The sequence below is a fragment of the Ictidomys tridecemlineatus genome, chromosome 15, assembly GCF_052094955.1.
Source record: "Ictidomys tridecemlineatus isolate mIctTri1 chromosome 15, mIctTri1.hap1, whole genome shotgun sequence".
NCBI classification, from domain to species: domain Eukaryota; kingdom Metazoa; phylum Chordata; class Mammalia; order Rodentia; family Sciuridae; genus Ictidomys; species Ictidomys tridecemlineatus.
The window spans coordinates 45,309,346-45,328,653 of record NC_135491.1 but is presented as its reverse complement, the minus strand read 5'-3'; the positions used below and the strand labels follow the sequence as shown (position 1 = coordinate 45,328,653).

Sequence of the window (19,308 nt, the reverse complement as noted above, 5' to 3'; positions counted from 1 at the left end):
CAGCTACCTAGCGAGAATTCATTGAGCTGAACTTATTCTTGTGAACGCCAGGCCAACTGGAGACTGAAGGCAGGGAGTCATGTTAACGTAGCTCTACTAATTTCCTCATTTTTCTGATGATTCCACTAGGGAGAAAAATTAACTCCATCAAGAAGACTATTAAGTACCAAGAACCTCAAGAGTCCTCACGGAGTAAAACAGGACATGCTCTTAAAGGCGTTGGCACTTATGGTGTAGTCCAACTTTCCGGGGCAGTAAGCAGGATCCAACTAGAATGTTCCCCCAGAGGCACATTTTGGTAGGAAGCGCTGTGGGAGGAGTTTCAAAGCTAGGGAAGGCATTTGGCTTTTGATAACACCCTCCAGAAACATTCTTGCCAAGAACCTAGGCAGACGTACATCCTTCCATTCATGGCCAATCCCATCTATCTGGCCATTCGATACTTACAGGCTCCCGATATGCACCAGAGCTAATGGCCATGCACTGCAAACGAAACGGGGAAGGATCCTGGGCAAGTGACAGTTCAGTGGGGCATAGGCTTCCTCTGGTTCCTCCTATTCTTTGTAAAGATGCCCCCACAAGAAACACCAAGAGCAAATGATCAGAAAATCCACCTCTCATTTACTCTGTCTCCAGGAGGAAAACAATAATAGCTATCAAGTAACAAGTACCTATCAGTCAGCCCTACGTATCTGCAGGTTTATATCTATGGATTCAATCACCATGGATCAAAAGTTTTTTTTTTTAAATATTTATTTATTTTTTTAGTTTTCAGAGGATACAACATCTTTGTTTGTATGTGGTGCTGAGGATCGAACCCGGGCCGTACGCATGCCAGGCGAGCGTGCTACAGCTTGAGCCATATCCCCAGCCCTGGATCAAAAGTTTAAAAAAAAAATAATAAAAAGTTAGGTATGGTGTTACCAGCCTAAAATCCAGCAACTTGGGACGGATCACAAGTTCAAGGCCAACTTCAACAAATTAGTAAGGTCCTAAGCAACTTAGTGAGAACCTGTCTCAGAATAAAAAATAAAAAGGACTGGGAATGTGGCTCAGTGGCAAAGCATCGGGGGTTCATTCACTCCCTACCTACCTTCCTCCCCCCCCCCAAAAAAAAAAAAATCACTGAGCATGGTGGCCTGTAATCTTAGCAACTCAGGAGGATGAGGCAGGAAAAGCTCAAGGTCCAGCCCAGCAACTTGACAAAACCCTGTTTCAAAATAGCAGGTTGGGGGCAAGGGGGACATTAGAGATGTAGCACCGTGGTAAGGCATCCCTGGGTAAAATTGCCAGTGCCGTCTCCACCAAAATTGTGTTTGTATTGAACATGTACAGATTGTGTAAGAATAATTTATATTGTATTTGGTATTGTAAGTAATCTAGAGAAGATTTTAAAGAATACAGAGAATATGTGTAGGTTATATGTAAATACTATGCCATGTTATATAAGGGACTTGAGCAGCGAGGTGAGGGGGAGTTTTGGAACCAATTCCCCATGGATACAGGTGCACATGCCTAGCATATTCTTCACGTTTTACATGTATTTCATTTAGTCCTCCTTAACCTCATTTCACAAGTAAGAAAAATCAAGCGGAGACAGGTTAAGTGACTCCTCCAAGGTTACCTGGGTGACCGATGGCAAGCAGATTCAACCCCATACAGGGTCCACTCTTCTGTACTACCTGACCCCCACAACCTACTAACAAGCCCCCAAATCCAACAAGAGGTAGTTCAGTTTAACAAAAAGTCGTCTCAATTGGAGGTGATTTTGTAACCCTCTACCCCAAAGGACCCCTGGAAGTATCTGAAGGTATTTTTTTGGTTGCCAACACCAACAGAGGTGCTTCTGGCATCTAGGTATGGCCAGAAATGCTGTTCAAAATCTCATAGTGCACAGGACAGTGCCTCTTCCCCCAGAATTAGCCAGCCCCAAATACCAATGGTGCCTCCTGGGCTGAGAAACCCGAATTCAACAGCAGATCAAACGTGTGTGACTTCTAAGGTACACCCCTACGTACATGATGGTGGTGGTGGCGCCGGTGACGGTGGTGCTCCACTGCCTTCAGCGTGACTTTGGTAGAGAGCTTTCTGTAGGAGGAGTCCCAGGCATGGACCATAAAACTCGTCTCTGGTCTATGAAGCTGTAGAGGCCGTTTGACTGTGATCACACCGTCTGTGCCCACTTTGAATCGAGAGTCTTCAGAAAAGAAGGCTGACCTTGGTCGACCCGTGCATCCTTCAAAACTCACTGCAGGGCAGAAATCACAGTGATTAGGAAATTAAGATTAGGGCAGATTGAAGACAACAGTGCTCCTTCTCCAAAAAACAAACTGGATTCACCCACAAAAGCGCAACTCAGGTAAAACAGAAGCAAAACCATCACCGGGTGACACAACAAAGCTGTCCCCGGAATCGATATTGTCATTCAATTCTTCATTCGAAATTACAGGACAACTGCTCACTGTGGTTTTTTTTTTTTTTCTCATACTGTTTTGTCAAGTGAAAACAATATCTAATCTAGAAAGTAGCTTTTCTATTTCAGTAATGATAACCAAAAAAGGGCCCCTTCTTTGGATGGCTTTTGCCAGTGTGAAAACCTATCACTAAAATGACTGAGATAGGATACCTACAGACTCCACAAGTTGGAGACCAAGGTACAGTGAGATGCTGTGTATAGCCTCCATTTAAATGAATAGTATCCAATTCAACAAGCAGTGGCAGATGCTAAGAGAGACAGTAAAGCATAATGGTTAAGAGTAGATTTCAAGCTAGGTACAGTGGCGCATTCCTGTAATCCTAGCAACTTGGAAGTCTGAGACAGAGGATCACGAGTTCAAAGCCAGCCTCAGCAATTTAGTGAGGCCCTAAGCAACTCAGTGAGATCCTGTCTTTGATTAAAATACAAAAAGGGATGGGGATGTGGCTCAGTGGTTAAGCATCCCTGGGTTTAATCCCTGGTACCAAAAAAAAGTAGACTGACTCAAAGAGATTGAAGCAAGAGGTCATAAGTTCAAGGGCAGCTGGGGCAACTTATTGAGACTCTCTCTCAAAATTAAGTAAAAAGGGCTCAGGATGTAGCTAAGTGGTAGAGTATTTGCCCAGCATGTGTGAGATCCTGAGTTCAATCTCTAGTATCACAAAAACAAATAAAAGAAAGTAGACTCCATACCAAATTACCTGGGTTCAAGTCCCGCCTCTGCCACTTACTAGCTCTGTGACCTTGAACAAGTTATTTAACCCCTTTGTGATTCAATCTACCCATCTGGTGGCATGAAAGCAACAATAGCAATTACGTAGTAGGGTTACTTGAAGACATATAGAATAGTGCCTGGCACATAACAAATATTAAAGTTTATTAAAAAAATTTAAAGCAAGCATAGCTTTGACTAATCACTGACTTAGCTCCCAGTATTATAAAAAAATTGATAATAGTGAATATTTATTGAGTGCTGATTATAAGTTTATGATATGAAGCAGAGAGCTAATTCCTACTTGCAATAGGAGGCATAGAAGAGAAACTGGTCCTTGTCCAGAGGAGGTAATGAAGGTTTCACAGAAAAGATCATAAAGGGTGTTTTTTTTTTTGTTTTTTTTTTTAAGAGAGAGTGAGAGAGGAGAGAGAGAGAGAGAGGAGAGAGAGAGAGAGAGAGAGAGAGAGAGAGAGAGAGAGAGAGAGAGAGAGAGAGAGAGAGAGGGGAGAGAGAATTTTTAATATTTATTTCTTAGTTCTCGGCGGACACACATCTTTGTTGGTATGTGGTGCTGAGGATCGAACCCAGGCCGCACACATGCCAGACGAGCGCGCTACCGCCTGAGCCACATTCCTAGCCCCCATAAAGGGTGTTAAAGACAAATGCAAAAGGAAAAGAAGGACTACTTGCATGGCAGAGGGCTATGATGAATGGCTTAGAGGAAAAACTACTTGAAGTTTTACATTTACTAAAGTACTAAAAGTATTACTCTCCAAAGCTGGGTAAACTGTGGTAAAAAAAATTTCTACATGAAATATCAGAGTCCCAAAGAACTCATTCAACAAGTCTCCATCAAGCTATATGCCTGACATTGTCCTGGGCTCGATCAATTTTTTTTTTCAGTTATCGATGGACCTTCGTTTTATTCACTTATATGCGGTGCTGAGAATCAAATCCAGTACCTTGCACATGCTAGGCAAGCACTCTGCCACTGAGCCACATGCCTAGTCCTGTCTTAAGACTCTTAAGGACAAAATATGAACAAGATAAATAAGGCACCTGCTGCCATTGGGGCTTATGCCATTGAGGAAGAAAGGACAACACAGAAACCAAAAAATTCAAGGATTGATAAGTGATAGATACAAAATAATTGAAATAAAAGAGGGTGATAGAAGAGTGAAGGGGAGGGATGAGGTTGGGGAAGATAATCTCTTACATCAGATGATAAATGCGGGTCTTTTTCATGCGGGTATGTAAGTGGAAACCTGAAGAGTCAGCCTTCCAACAAACCTAGCTCAAGATCGACAGCTTTCCAGACTGGGCAAGGGAGCACACACTTGTGGTCCCAGCTAGTAGGGAAGTTGAGGTAGGTGGATCCTTTGAGCCTAGAAGTTCAAGGCCAGCCTAGGCACAGTGAGATATATAGCTAGCTAGACAGACAGACATAGATGCGAATATATACATACATATGAAATTTCTAAATAAACAGATAAAATTTAAAAAGCAAAAGAAAAACATAACAAAGAACCTCTTAGAGGCAACAGTCGAACACAGTTCATCCCAGGAAAACGCAGAAGTTAGCCTGTTTTCCTCTCTTTCAAATAATCTTCCCTCCTCCATCCAATGACATTTCTATTTTATCCAAGCGTTGTTTTATACAAATTCCTGCTGTCAGGCCTACTTTACAAGGCTAGATACCTCTATGCTCAGGAGGTCAGAAAGCCCAAAGCTGCCCAGGATTCCTGGGCTGCAGTTCCCATTTCTTCCACCAGGGGACACTCTTGCAACCATGTCTGAAGCCCTTGCTTCATTTTCCTGCTCTTGCCAGAGAAAATTAAGACCCTGGATGTTTGGGGGAGAGAAGAGCAGTACTGTGATTATCCCCATTTTCAAAATGAAACCGAGGCTGAGAAGTTAAGAAATTATCTGACATCTCATACTAGTCAACAGCTAGTTGTACTAACTGGAGCCACAACTGGGCCTTGAAGGAAACCAGAATATCACCCCAAAACATGCTTCTTTGGCATGAATACTGAGCCAAAGGCACTTAAGAGGAAACAGTTTTAAAAAGGTCTTTCTGAACTGCCCTTCCTTACCCACAGTCAATCATAAAAATTCCTGGGAGAAGGCTGACCTGGACCTGCAAGATAGCCCTTGTCAGCAGGGACTGGGAACTGATGTTGCAAGGATCTTTATAAAAATAAGTTCATTGCCTTTTGGTAAGCTGAGACAGGAGAATTGCAAGTTCAAAGCCAGCCTCAGGAATTTAGCAAGGCCTAAGCTACATAGCAAGATCCTGTCTCCCAAAAAAAAAGGGGGGGGGGGGTTAAACTTAAGAGCATTGCCACTGGATTATAAATCCAGATTTTGCCATCTTTTAGCTGGGTGGCCGTAAGCAAATGGCTCAACTCTCTGAGCATCAGTTTTTTTCTACTGTAACATGAAGGATACCACTGCTGGTGAGCCTACGCCTTCAGAATTTTGTGATGATGAACAGAACAGTGACATTGCTGCAGAGCAGTGCAAGAGATGATAGTTTGTGTGCTTCTGGACAGACAAAACAGGAGTCTAAATGCACAGAATAGCCATAAAATGACAATAGAAACAAGAGAAGAAATGCCAAGTCATTAAAGGATGGGAAGGCACCCCCCCCCCCTTTAAGTCTATAGTAGGAACTTTTTTTCAAATTATAAAAGCAAGATGCTTTTCAAAGAACCCTCACCTACCACCAGCGTAAGTAATGGCGCAACTAGGCTCTGTTTGGGGGCTTGTGTTGTAAGCAGGGAACAAGGGTTGCCCTGGATTCCTTTCTCTAGCTCGTCCAAATCTGGGCAGTGAAAGTTGAGACAAGCATGATTAGACTTGCCGAGGGTGGTGGCCTGAAAAAATGAAAATGGTTTTGCAAATAACTTGACGCAAGGCACTTAAGCTGCTGGGGCGTCTCATCTTAATGGTGGCTAAGCCTCACCCTTTGAGAAGTGACAGAGTAAGTGTGACAGGGAGCCCCAACCTGAATTTCCAAGCATTCATTAAGACTCATTATCTTTCTGTAAAACCGGATCCTCTGGGCTGACAAATTGCAAATTACAGGAAAGACAGGGGCTCTCCAGCTCCAGAAGGCCCTGGGAAGCTCCCCTCGACCCTGGCCAAGGCTGGGTGTGCTCAGCCTCTGTGCATTCCCAGCAGTAACAAGTGGGCGGCCAAAGCATCAGCACATGGGGACTGAGTATATTTGAACATTTCTGTAATTAAAAAATGAACAAAAAGCGAGACAGCAGGAAATGGAAGAGTCTTTAACCCGGTGTGAAGGCCTTTCCTCAACCTGTTATTTGGTCACATGGACTAGAAACCAAAACTGAGACTCCATTGGCCATGTCTAAATGGGAAATTCTTTCTGCCACAAAAACATCACCACACCACCACAATCATCATCAAAAACTACCCACTCAGTCAATAGCTTCAACTGTTGCATTAAGATTTAAATTGTGTAAACATTAACTAACACGCCCTGCTCTATTTTAAGCACTTTACAAATATTAGCTTATTTAATACTGGAATTCTATGAAGTCAGTATTTGTATCCTCTTCTTACAAATGGAGAAACAGGTGGCGGACAAGTGGCAAAGCTGGGATTTGAACCTCAGCAGTCTAGAATCCATGCTCCCTAGGTGTCAGTCCTTGCCCTGAGCTCTTTGTGTCTGATTTTTTTGACTTATTCCTCATGGCATCATCAACACTATTTTCTTTTTCCTAAAATTATACAATGGTGAATGCAGGGGCTGAGCTGGTTCACCCCAAAGTGAGGGCTTTTCCCGCTGTTCCTCCTGCAAAATGGAGGTGTACCTTTCAGCAGTAATTAAAAAGGAGGACTTATGACTGGGCACGAGGCACACTCCTATAATCCTAGAGACTCAGGAGTCTGAGGCAGGAAGACGGCAAAGTTCTGGGCCAGCCTTGGAAACTTAGCAAGACCCCGTCTTAAAATCAAATAAAAATGGGTGGGGGCGTACCTCAGTGGTAAAGAGGCCCTGGTTTTAATCCCCAGTACAAAGAAAACAAAAAGAGCAAAAGGGGGGGGAAAAAGGAAAAGATGGTCCAGAATAGTATGAAATCATACACCAGAAAGTTAAACTAGTAAGAATAGCCAGGCCCACATGCCTGTAATCCCAGACACTCAAGAGCTAAGGCAGGAGGATCCCAAATTCAACTTAATGAGGCCCTAAGCAACTTAGCAAGATTGGAAAAAAATTAAATAAAAAGGGCTGGAAGGGGCTGGGGATGTGGCTCAAGCGGTAGCGCGCTCGCCTGGCATGCATGCAGCCCAGGTTCGATCCTCAACACCACATACCAACAAAGATGTTGTGTCCGCCGAAGACTAAAAAGGGCTGGAAGATGTGGCTCAGTGGTTAAGCACCCTCCTGGGTTCAATCTCCAGTGTCCAAAAAAAAAAAAAAAACTGGTAAGATAACTTTTTGAAAGTCTCTTTAACATGCTGAAACTCTCTCTGTTATTCATCCTACGTTTTCTAGCATATTTGGCAGAAATAATAGCTTTAAACAGAAAACCCTGAAAGAGATGACTGAAGTTCAAAATAAAACCCAAGTTCATGAAAGCATTGGGTCTGGGGCGGGCAGGCTTTGAGCACTCAGCAACATTCCTTCCTTGGAATTGCCAGCCTGAGACTGGAATGTGAGTGGGTAGATTTGAGACACTCTCAAAAGCCTCTATAGATTTCCTGAAGATGTTGGGATATGAGGACAGGAGGCAGCTAGCTACCCAGAGCTGAGCTGTTGAGTACCAGTGGGGAGATGCAGTCTCTGAGAAGCGCAGTTGTGCCCACATCACACACAAAGGGGAACATCCATCATGGATCCTCTCCCTCTCATCAGAACCAAGGGCACTGCACTCAGCTTGACATCAAGGACCATTCGAACTTGAGCTCTCAGCTCAAGCTTATGTGTATAAGATCAAAGAAGCTTCTGAGGCTCTTGAGGCCACACTGCCATTATGTACCCCCAAACCAAGGGCTTCAGTTTCTAATTTAAATCCTGAAGATGCAAAATAAGAGGTTTGATTTGATGAATGAAAGGACTCCCGAGGAGACAGCCTCATTTAGCAGAGTGGGAGTTTTTCCTGTTGGTGTCAGGGGCGCTGTTTCTAACTCCAGCCACAAAGCCATGAGTCCCCACAGATGCTTTTACAAAATTTCTCTCCATGTTGGCCATTTTCTTAGATGGCACTGGGTATTGCTGGCAGGGCTTCTTTCATGAATATCCACGAACTCAGTAAACATTACAGGTTTATTAAGTACCCGTCATCAGCAGAAAATGTGACGTGATGTTTTAACAAATGGGAGGAGATGGATCAGTGGGCCTCCAGGTTTTTCCCATTTGGGGCATGTTGAAGAGGAGACTCAAGCTCCCTTGGGAAGACTGACCATCTCAACTCTAATGAGTCTCTATTTCCACATGTCTATGTGCTACTGAGAACTACTTCAATAATGACAATCTAAAATCCTTATTAGATTCAGCAATCCTGTGAAGGAGGGATTTAGCACCTCTTGTTTATAAATAAGGACACTGAGGCACAGAGAAGTGAATGAACGTGGACAAGTCACACAGCTCTGAAGAGGCAAAGGCTGTGGTCAGGTACCACTGAACCCATCAAGACTTAACCACCAGACCAGCCTGACTCTTAGCATTGACAACTGACTTGAGACACTCAAGTTAAATGAATACCTGGAGGTATTCATTTACTCTTCTTCTTAATAAGAGAGTAACTATAATGAGAGTAACAAGAGCAAAGCATCAGTACACATGCCCTCCCTCTCTCCCAGGAGCCTTGGAAATCCAGTTCAAGACCTCAGAAAAACATAAGGATATTCAGACAGCCACATAAAGGAAGAAGTCTGAAATTCCAGATTCAAGAATGTTTTGAATTATATCACCACTTTGCATGAGTTCCTCTACCCAGCCAGCCACAACCCCAGAGGCTTCTCTGTGGAAGAAGAATTGAAAGGATCCTTACACAAACATGACTCCCAGCATGTGGCCCTAACACCTGTGGGCCACCTGCTTCCTGTGCACTTGGGTTTGGTGAAGGCAGAGGCATACACAGTCCTTGTGGACAGGTGGCTCCCTCAGGTTCCCAGGGACAGGAAACTTATTTGCAGGAAGCTTATCAGGTTGTTTCTCCTAATCTCCCCCTAATGCCTTTACCCAGAACAAATCCACAACTTCACCAACGGCCACCCTGAAATCAGATGTCAACAGTAAACACTGCCTGAGTAGGAAGCAGGAACAAATCTTTAAGAGTTGAGGCTAGGTGAGGTAGCAAAAGCCTGTAATCCCAGCAAGTTGGGAGGCTGAGGCAGAAGGATTGCAAGTTTGAGGCCAGCCTCAGCAACTTAGCAAGATCCTGTCTCAAAATTTTAAAAAAGGGCTGGGGATGGGATTCAGTGGTAAGGCACCCCTGGGTTTAATCCCTGGAGAGAGAGAGAGAGAGAGAGAGAGAGAGAGAGAGAGAGAGAGAGAGAGAGAGAGAGAGAGAGAGAGAGAGAGAGAGAGAGAAGCAGGCAGATGGGGCAAGTGGGGCAGCAGCAGAAAGGAGACATGGAGAGAGGCTGATGATGTAAGATGTAAGAGGAAGGAAAAACTATTCCCAGCCCATTTGCCCTTTACTTCCAGAAAGGGAGTAAGCACGGGAACTTAGTTCACCCTTTCTTCTCGACTGTTCCACTCCTATGTGAACTCCCCTCTGTTGTAAGGTCACTAATGCTGCCTGGGTCATTGCCGCAGTGCCTTTGTTAGCCATAAATTTCTTTCTCCACAGCAAACACCAAGGATGCTGATCAGAATCAGCCTGGTGAAAAAATGCTATAAATGTCATAAATGGCACGCCTGGCGTTGGTTCACAGCCAGTGCAAACATGTTAATATTTTACCTTTGTGTGAAAGGAGGTCAAACCAACTCCAGTTCAAATCCCACCTTGGAAGCCACTGTTTATGTTAGAGTAACCTCCAAGGATGGTCACTGGGTGTTTCGGGAGCTTGCGCCACAAACAGGAGAGAACAAAACAAGGGGCTGCCAGTGGGGGAGGGGCTACATTCCAGGGATGAAGAGCCTATAGAAAAGTAAATTAGTGTCAGGAAAGAAAAGCTTTAAAAATGTTAGCAGAGGGGGCTGGGGCTGGGGCTCAGCGGTAGCGCATTTGCCTAGCATGAGTGAGGCACTGGGTTTGATTCTCAGCATCGCATATTAAAAAAAAAAAAAAAAAACTGAAATTCTATCAACAACTAAAAAATAAAAACAAAAATGTTAGCAGATCATTCCCAGGGGTTCCCAGGGCTTTAGGCAGCAGCCCAGTGGGGAGTGGACAATTTAATAAAGGGTATCTAGGGAAGGCCTCCAGAAGAGGTGCTGGGAGTAGTGCTCTCTCGGCATGCAGAAGCCAGGGAGGGGGAGAGAGGGAGCCACGTGGAGGATCAGAGGGAAGGGTTCCAAGGCCTACCTAGGAACCACATCCTACTATGAGTCCCCTGAGACCAGGCCCTGTGTTGGCACTAAAGAGTCACCAGGGAACACAATAGATAATGCGACGTTCTTGAAGAATTGAAGTAATTAATGGGTTCCACACCTGTCTGTGGCCAGCACTGATTCCTGCTCCTTCAGTCCAAAAGGGCTGAGGGCCTCCTGGTGCCCTTTGTCCTTCTTAACAACAAGACCAGGAAAAACTCAGTTCTGAATCATTTTCCTTCCCAGGCCTCTTCTGGGCAGCCCAGACTAGCAGCAACCACTGATAAAACCTCACCCAGTTTAATGGCAATCTTCCTGCCTCCACAGGGTTCCAGTGGTTCGGCTGGGTAAGCTGGGGCTGCGTCCCATGTCAAGACTGGGTACCGGGTTTCAATATTCCAAGGCGGGTGGGCACTGACTGGAAGAAATCTTGCCTTGATTCAAGAGGTGGGGGAAGAGAGGAGCACTCTCTGCCTCCAGGAGCCGGCAGCACCTGGACCTCCTGCAGCGGGATGGGGGGAGGGACTTTGTCCCTACCTGCCATAAGAGGGAAACTTGTTTGGTCTCCTGAAAAAGAACAAGAACCCTCTGGCTTCCACGCCAAATTGGAGTTGTTTTATTGTCTGAGCTTCTGACTGCGTGCTAAGTGCACAGACACCCCACCCTGCCTGCCTAAATAACAGAGGTGCTCACTGCTCACTCCCATGGGCTGCAACCCAGGAAACATTCCTGAGGCCGGCTTGGGCAACTCCAGGAACTGTTTGCTTATTGATTAGAAAGAAAAGGCGCCCTTCTCCCACACAGTACCTGCCCACTTTTCCTTTCTGGAGGGTTCCCCTGGGCCAGAGAGGGCCCCATATTCTGAATTCCAAAGCACCTGAGTCCCCACCCCCAGTCCCCATTGACCAGAAGGGGCAGCTGACAGCCTGAGAGCTGGGCAACTGAGTCCTGGGCCCTACTGCACTTGCTTTCCAAGCTCCAGGTCTTGGATTCTCACAAAATAAGACCCACGGACCAAAATGTCTAACATCATCTCCATACAGGGTCTAAAATATACTGCACGTCTTCTGAGTCACTTTTAGAAAAAACATCTAGGCCTGGGTCCTGTCTCTGACTAAATCCAGATGTCCAGAGCTGGGGGAGCCCAGGTGTGGGTATATTTCAACCTTCCTCAGGCACTTGTAGGAAACACAAACCCAGCGGCTTCCCTTCTGTTTACCTTAGACTGTTGAGTCTTCATGTAACAGTAGAAAAAGAACCTCTCACCTCCTCAGTCATTTTATGTTCAGGGTGCCTTGTTATCTGTGTCTATTTTTTGCTTTTTTTGTTTGTTTGTTTGTTTTGATTTTAATTTTAATAGCAGGATCTTGAATATGTTAGAGGTGAAATGTTACAGAATACAGACGATACAGCAGCCCTATTTACAATAGCAAAATGTTCATCAACCGAGGAATGGATAAATAAGACATGGTATATCCATACAATAGAATACTGTTTGGCATTGAAAAGAAATGAAGTAGCAATATATGCTACAACATAGACAACCCATTAAAACATCATGCTCAGAGGCCAGAGCTACAGACCACACATTGCATAGTTCCATTGACTGATTACGAAATGTCCAGAACATAAATCTATAGACAAGAGTGTTAGAGATTGCTCAGGGCTGGGAGGAAGCCAGGGTGGGGGCTTTACTGGGGTACCCTTGGGGAGGAGCTTCTTTGAGGGTTGGTGAAATGATTTAAAAATCGATGTAATGATGGCTGCAAATTCTCTGAACAATACTAAAACCACGACGAAATTCTGTATTTTGAATGAGTTTACTATATGACATGTGAATTGTATTTCAATAAAACTGTTACTGAGGACTGCGGTTGTGGCTCAGTGGCAGAGCACTTGCCTAGCACGTGTGAGGCACTGGGTTCAATCCTCAACACCATGTAAAGATAAATAAAATAAAGGTATAAAAAAAATACAACATTATTTAAAAAAAAAAACTGTTACTGAACAAAAACAGAGGCCATGTGCCTGTAATCCCACAGGCTCGGCTGGTTGAGGGAGGAGGATTGTGAGTTCAAAACCAGCCTCAGCAACTTTGCAAAGCCGTAGGTAACTCAGTGAGAACTTGACTCAAATAAGAAATTAAAGGGGTTAAGATGTGGCTCATTGGTTAAACACCCCTGGTACCAAGAAATAAAAATAAATAAACAAATAAATAAAGTCCTTCCTATCCAATTTTCTTTGTTCACCTCTACCCATTTAAAGAAATATTAATCTGCAAGTTATAAAAATCAACCCATAAAATTTTTAGGATGGATAAATTATAGTATAGCTGATAAAAACAGGAATAAATGCAATACCTTTTTTTTTTTTTTTTTTAGTTTGTAGATGGACACAACACATTTGTTTTTATTTATTTGCTTTTATGTGATGCTGAGGATGGAACCCAGTGTCTCACATGTGCTAGGGAAGTGCTCCACCACTGGGCTACAACCCCAGCCCCGTAGCACCATCTTAATATCGTTATTCTAACTGAAAAAACCCATTCACAAAAGGACTACATATTTCACTACTTGAAGATTCTAGAAAACTAGAGACACAAAGCACATCCATGGTGGCCTGGAGACAAGGGCAGGTAGGGGCTTGACTGTCAAGAGGCCCAAGGGAACTTGTGAGGTGACAGAAATCTGAAACTGGGTTGGGGTAAGGGCTGAACAGCTGTGCAGATCCTTAAAATGATCTAATGTATACTTACACTGGGTATAATTGTGTGGTATGTAAATTACATCTCAATGAACCAGAAAGAAATACAGTTATTAGGATTTCTTTTGAGGACCCCATGAGTCAAAGTCCCACAGTTCAAAACAGACACAATCTAAACACCCAATAATGCCAAGGCTATGAAAAAGTAGAGAGGGGAAAAAGAAACCATAAATAATTCTTAATGAGCAAGAATTATGAAAGTTAAAATAGGCTGCCCGATGACAGTCATTATGTGTGGACATCGTGAGCGTTGTACATTGACCCTTAGGCTGTGTGAAGCAGGTGAGATTTTCTGATCCCCTGGACACTGAGGCCCAGAAAGGCTCAAGTCACTTGCTCACAGTCACACCTCCAAAGTGACATTCACACCTGGGACTAGCCCAACACCAAAGTTTCTGTTCTAACCACCAGACTAAACTGCCCTGCCTAGAGGAGGAAGGGACATTCTTGTGGGATGGGTAAAAGTCCAAGCTGGAGGTAGATAGCTAAAACCACACTTAGTCTCTCTGTAAAGAACATGCCAAGAGAGAGACATGCACCAATCCAGGGCCACATTTCCAAAGCCTAAGGACACAGAGATATGGCAATGCTAACTGTGAAAACACTGGAAAGTTGCCTGTGGAATTTGGAATCTTTGCCTTTTGTATTTGAGATGGATCTTGCTATGTTGCCCAGGCTGCTCAGAAACTCTTGGGCTCAAAGCCACCCTCCTGCCTCAGCCTCCTGAGTCGCTGGGACTACCGGAAATTTGAAATCTTTGAATCATTCCATAATTCAAGAATGAGATCTGAAAACTTCCTCTACAAAGAACAAGCATGAGGCCTGCACTATTCCCAAACATGGGTTGTTCTGGAAACGCTCAGACCCTCTGCCTCTGATCTTTGGAACAAAACTGTTCAAATAGCCCCAAAGACGGGCTGGAAGCCAAGAGGCAGAAGCGAGGCATTTCCCACAGTCTCCAGGTCACATGCACTTGCGTATGACTCCACGACAAGCACTCACTTGTCCAACACAGCCTACGAGAGCAGCTTTTTCTTTAATGGACCCTAGCATCATTTTTCATTATGGCAACAAGTAAGCATTGATGGGAAAAGCAGCTGCTCCCAGAGGGCTTGCTCAGCCTACTCAGACTGCCCAAGGGGTAACTGACCAGGCTCCTAAGAAATAAACCCAGCAACCAGCACCACACACCTCCAAGCACCAGGGAGACAGAGAGAGAGAGAAATAGAGTGGGGTGCTCACTCTAAGAATCCCAAATAGGAAAAAAATGAAAATAAGAAGAGAAAATGGCAAAGAGACAAGCCCAGACTTCCATAGCTGGGGGCTACAGCCACGAGGCCGTGGAAGGTCGCTGCACAACTGTCCCAGCAGAGATTCTCAACCTTCTTACTTTCCTGATAGCAACCCTTGCAAAAGACTCCAAGATACATTTATCTGGACTGTTCCAACTTTCCACTATAATTCATAATTGTAAATTGACACACATATAAATGCCATATATATAAAAGGTTATTCACTAAGGTGTTGTTTGTGGTAGATAAGCATGTGAGACAACCCAAGTATCCATCAACAGAAGATTAATGTGGAGGCCATATGTAAACTTACTATTTACTTTCTATCTGAGAGAATTTAGGGTAGAGGGTATAGCTCAGTGTTCGTGTTTGCCTACCATGCAGGTCCTTGGGTTCAATCTCTAGCCCTGAGGGAAAAAGAAATTTTATTTTGGCCAAATACTCAGAGGAGTTAGGAGATTCACATGCCAATTAGAAGACACCTCGTGTCAGGCATAGGTGTCTTCTGTAATTCTAGCTATTTGGGAGGCTAGGGCAGGAGAATCACAGGTGTGAGGTCAGCCTCAGAAATTTAGTGAGACCTTGTCTCAAAATAAAAATTTAAAAAGCTGGAGATGATGGGGCTGGGGTTGTGGCTCAGCAGTAGAATGCTCGTCTAGCATGTGCAAGGCGCTGGATTTGATCCTCAGCACCACATAAAAAGTAAATAAATAAAAAATAAAGGTATTATGGCAAACTACAACTAAAAAAATTAAATAAAGTTTAAAAAAAAAAAAAGCTGGAGATTTAGCTCGGTAATAAAGCGCCCCTGGGTTCAATCCTCAGCACCGTACACAAAGGGTTCCCTCGGGGGATTGAGAACCCTCTGAGAATCTCAGCAACACAGGATGCAGGAGCCCATGGGTGGTGGACAGGGGGTGTCTATGTGGGCAGTGGAAAGGAGGGAGGATGACCCACATGTGAGCGGAAAAGGAAGGGGCACAGAGGGCAAGATGCTGGTCAGCTGGTCTAGTGGGAGGCAGCATGCTAAATGCTAAATCAGGTGACCAGATTCTCCCTGCAGTACGTCAGGGTCCCTTGTGTTCTTTCTGGGAAAAGCCTTCTTGCAGGGGCTGAGCTGTACCCACACAGATATGGTATTCAAAGACCTTGGATGTCATGTCAAGTTTTTAGAGATCATTCTGACCATGTTTATAGATTTTACACATGTGGATCCTTTCTTCCAACAAAGCCTGTTTCTAGAATGGACTTTAGAATGGATTTTTATGGATTCAGATAATCAAGGAGTCTGTATAGGCTTAGTCGGTAGAAAGGTAAAACACAGCATTCATGAAGGATTCAACAAGTGATGGCCTCTACTCCAGAGATAAGGATGCAGAAATTAAAATGCAAGTGGTTGTTTTAAAAGAATTAAGTAACTGGATACTGTGGGGCATGCCTATAATCCCACCTACTCTGGAGACTAAGGAAGGAGTGGGAATTGCCAGCCTCAGCAATTTAGTGAAACCCTGTCTTGAAACAAAATTTTTAAAAGTGGGTCTGGGGATGCAGCTCAGTGGTAAAGCACTTGCTTGCCTGGTACACATGAGGACCTGGGTTTGACCCCTGGGCATTGCAAAATAAATAAATTTAATTAAATGATTTAAAAATATTTTTAAAAGAAACAGTAAAATGGGATATTAAAATGGCTTCCAATCTCTGCAGAAGGGTACAAGACATGAGTGACTTTGCTCATCTCAAGAGACAAGCTGCTGATACAAGGGATTAAAGATGGGAGGGACACTTTTATGTACTTTTGAATCATTTAAACTGGTTTGTGTTTATCTTCTTATCTTTACATGACATCTTTCTTTCCTTTAATAAGAGAGTTGAGCTAAAGGAAGGACTGGGGTAGTTGATGTAACTTCAGTGAGCAACCAACCCAGGTGCTGTGGCTTCCAAAACCCAAAATGCTGACTTCAGTTGCATTATCAGAAACAAGACACTCAAGACATAGGAGTCTGTGGGTTCTGTTCTGTCTGATTCTATTTGTGGTTTGATAAGAACATTCTCAGGGTTGCAACATTCTCAGGGTCGCAATCTAATGATCTAAATGATGGAGATTGTTTCTCTTCCCAAGTGTCACACTTTAAGAGGGACATTGACCCCTGGATCTAGCCCAGGGGCAAAGGGGCAAGGATGATAAGTAGTCCTAATGTAGAAGGAGGGACAGAAAGGGAGAGGAAATGGGATCTTTGTTTTTAGGATTCATAAATCTGACTCCTTCGAGAAGAATCTGTCACAATGGTACCAGAGAGCAAGTGAAGAGTGATGGAGAATAGAAAAGAGCAAGACAATCCAAGAAGAAGGCTGGGGTTGTGGTTCAGCAGTAGAGTACTTGCCTAGCACAGGCAAGGCCCTGGGTTTGATCCTCAGCACCACATAAAAATAAATAAATATATTGTGTCCATCTACAACTAAAAAATAAATATTAAAAAAAAGACAATCCAAGAAGAGAAGGAAATTTCTTGTGCTAAGAGCTGATCTCGAACAAAACTGAACTGCCAGCCTCCTGCAGGCTCCTCTCTCCAAGTATCAGCATGGGTGGCTGCACCAGGTGACATGATAGCTGGTGTAAAAGCTTAGAGTCTAGATAGGTCTGCACTTTAATTTGAACTATGCCTCTAACTAGTTGTGAGCCTTCAAGAAAATTCATTAGCCCTGGAGTCTCAGTTTCCTCCTTCTAAAATAGAGAGAATGGTCCCTATCCATCACAGAACACAAGGGAAAATGGGGTGAGTCCTCTTCATGTTGCTGCTGCCATCACTACATTATAAATAGTGTTTGCAGAACTGGAAACTTCTGCAGCTGCTTCCAAGGCCGCTCTGCAGGACAGGCAGGGGCCCGGGTGGCTGTGGAGACTTGGCAGGGCAACGACTGCAGTGCCTTCTGGGAAGACTAGAATATCAGCAGTGCCTCTCTCTGGCCTCAGCCCACACCCCCAGGATTGGCCACTCCTGTTTGCGGGCGTGGTGGCCCTTGCCTGTGGGGAGTGCGGCAGAGCCAGAGGAAACTCCAGACTTGGGAAAGTCAATCCTTCCCCACCCCTTCTCATCAAAGTTTTGGTACCAAAGGGAAGAGTGTCTGCCCACACCAACCATTCCTCCATTCTCAGGCCACCTGGTAACATCTCTCTGGCCATAAAAGGAAGTTTCCCAGTTGCTCTTCTGCTTTGTCTGACCCACTCCTTGAGGGCTTAGCAGCAAGAACTTCAGAGTTGGGCCAGGGTTTAGTTAGATCTATAAATGGATGTCAAAGAAGGCATGAGTGCCCTGGTAAGGTGGGAAAGGATGTGGGTGCCCCTGGGAAACTCCACAGCCTTTGACAGTTTTCTAAAGGGGTCTGAGATCCCAAAAAGAGAATCTCTGGGTTAGAGACAAATTTAGGGGTTAAAATGAATGTTGATGGTGGGAGAATGAAAGGGACTCAACTGTGACCACCATATCTTGTGGTCTCCAATGCCCCCACCTTCAACTCAAACCCTCTGAGCATCTGCAGAAAAAGAACCCCAAACCTCCTGGAAGCATGCCCAGAGAGCATGAATAATAACACACCTATAAAGCCCAAGTGACTAGTGGGGGCAAGGTAGTCAAAATGGGGGATTAGAGAAGAACCTGGAGAAAGTCAAGCATCCAAGTTCTCTCCCCACAGACCCAATTCATATATATCTCTATCTCTCTCTGTCTCTCTGTCTCTCTCTCTGGTGGTGCTAGTGATTGAACTCAGAATTTGGTGCTGCCAAGCTTGGTGGCACACACCTGTAATCCCAGTGGCTTGGGAGGCTGAGGTAGGAGGATCACAAATTCAAAGCCAGCTTCAGCAACTTAGTAAGGCCCTAAGCAACTCAGTAAGACCCTGCCTCAAAATAAAAAATAAAAAGGACTAGGGATGTGGCTCAGTGGTTAAGCGCCCCTGGGTTCAATCCCCAGTACCAAAAAACAAAACAAAAAAACTTAATACATACAAGCTAGGAAAGGCTGTACCACTGAGCTCCACCCCCAGCCTCGACCTACTTCATCTCTTGGCACCTGGACTATGGCAGTGGCCTCCTCACAGCATTCCCAACTCTGGCTCGGGTGCTCCAGACTCTTCTGCACAGCCCCTGTGAGTAATTGAGGGGCCTTACTCTACTTAGAGCTCTCAGAGACCCACTTCCCACTTCCTTGCTCTCAGAATGAAAGCTCAACTCCTACAATCAGGTCGCAGCTGACCTGGGCACCCATTCCCCTCACTCCAATTCACTCTGCTCTGGCCAGGACCCTGGCTGTGCCTGCTCCAGTTTGCATTTGCTTCACCCTCTGTCTGGAATATTCTTCCTCAGATGACTGTGTGGCTCCCACCTCCCTTCCACTGAGTCTTTGCTGAAATGCTCCTTGTTCTAGGGTCACCTTCAGGCAGCTCCTGATCACTAGATTTTAAATGGCAGCCCAGTGCCTCCAGCAGTCCCTCGTCTGACCATCTTATTATATATTTACAACTCAGGGACCTTGAGGTCAGCCCAACGGAAGGG

The 19,308-nt window shown here is 44.5% G+C and overlaps 1 protein-coding gene across 1 annotated transcript in view; it reads right to left on the bottom strand.

Annotated features, from left to right (window-relative positions):
* Positions 1-19,308, bottom strand: part of Cdh1 (cadherin 1) — a 75,202-nt gene that overhangs the window by 24,633 nt on the left and 31,261 nt on the right. The window contains exon 3 of the mRNA XM_013366563.4: positions 2,019-2,248. Coding sequence (XP_013222017.1) covers positions 2,019-2,248 — 230 coding nt within the window. The remainder of the gene's footprint in view (positions 1-2,018; positions 2,249-19,308) is intronic.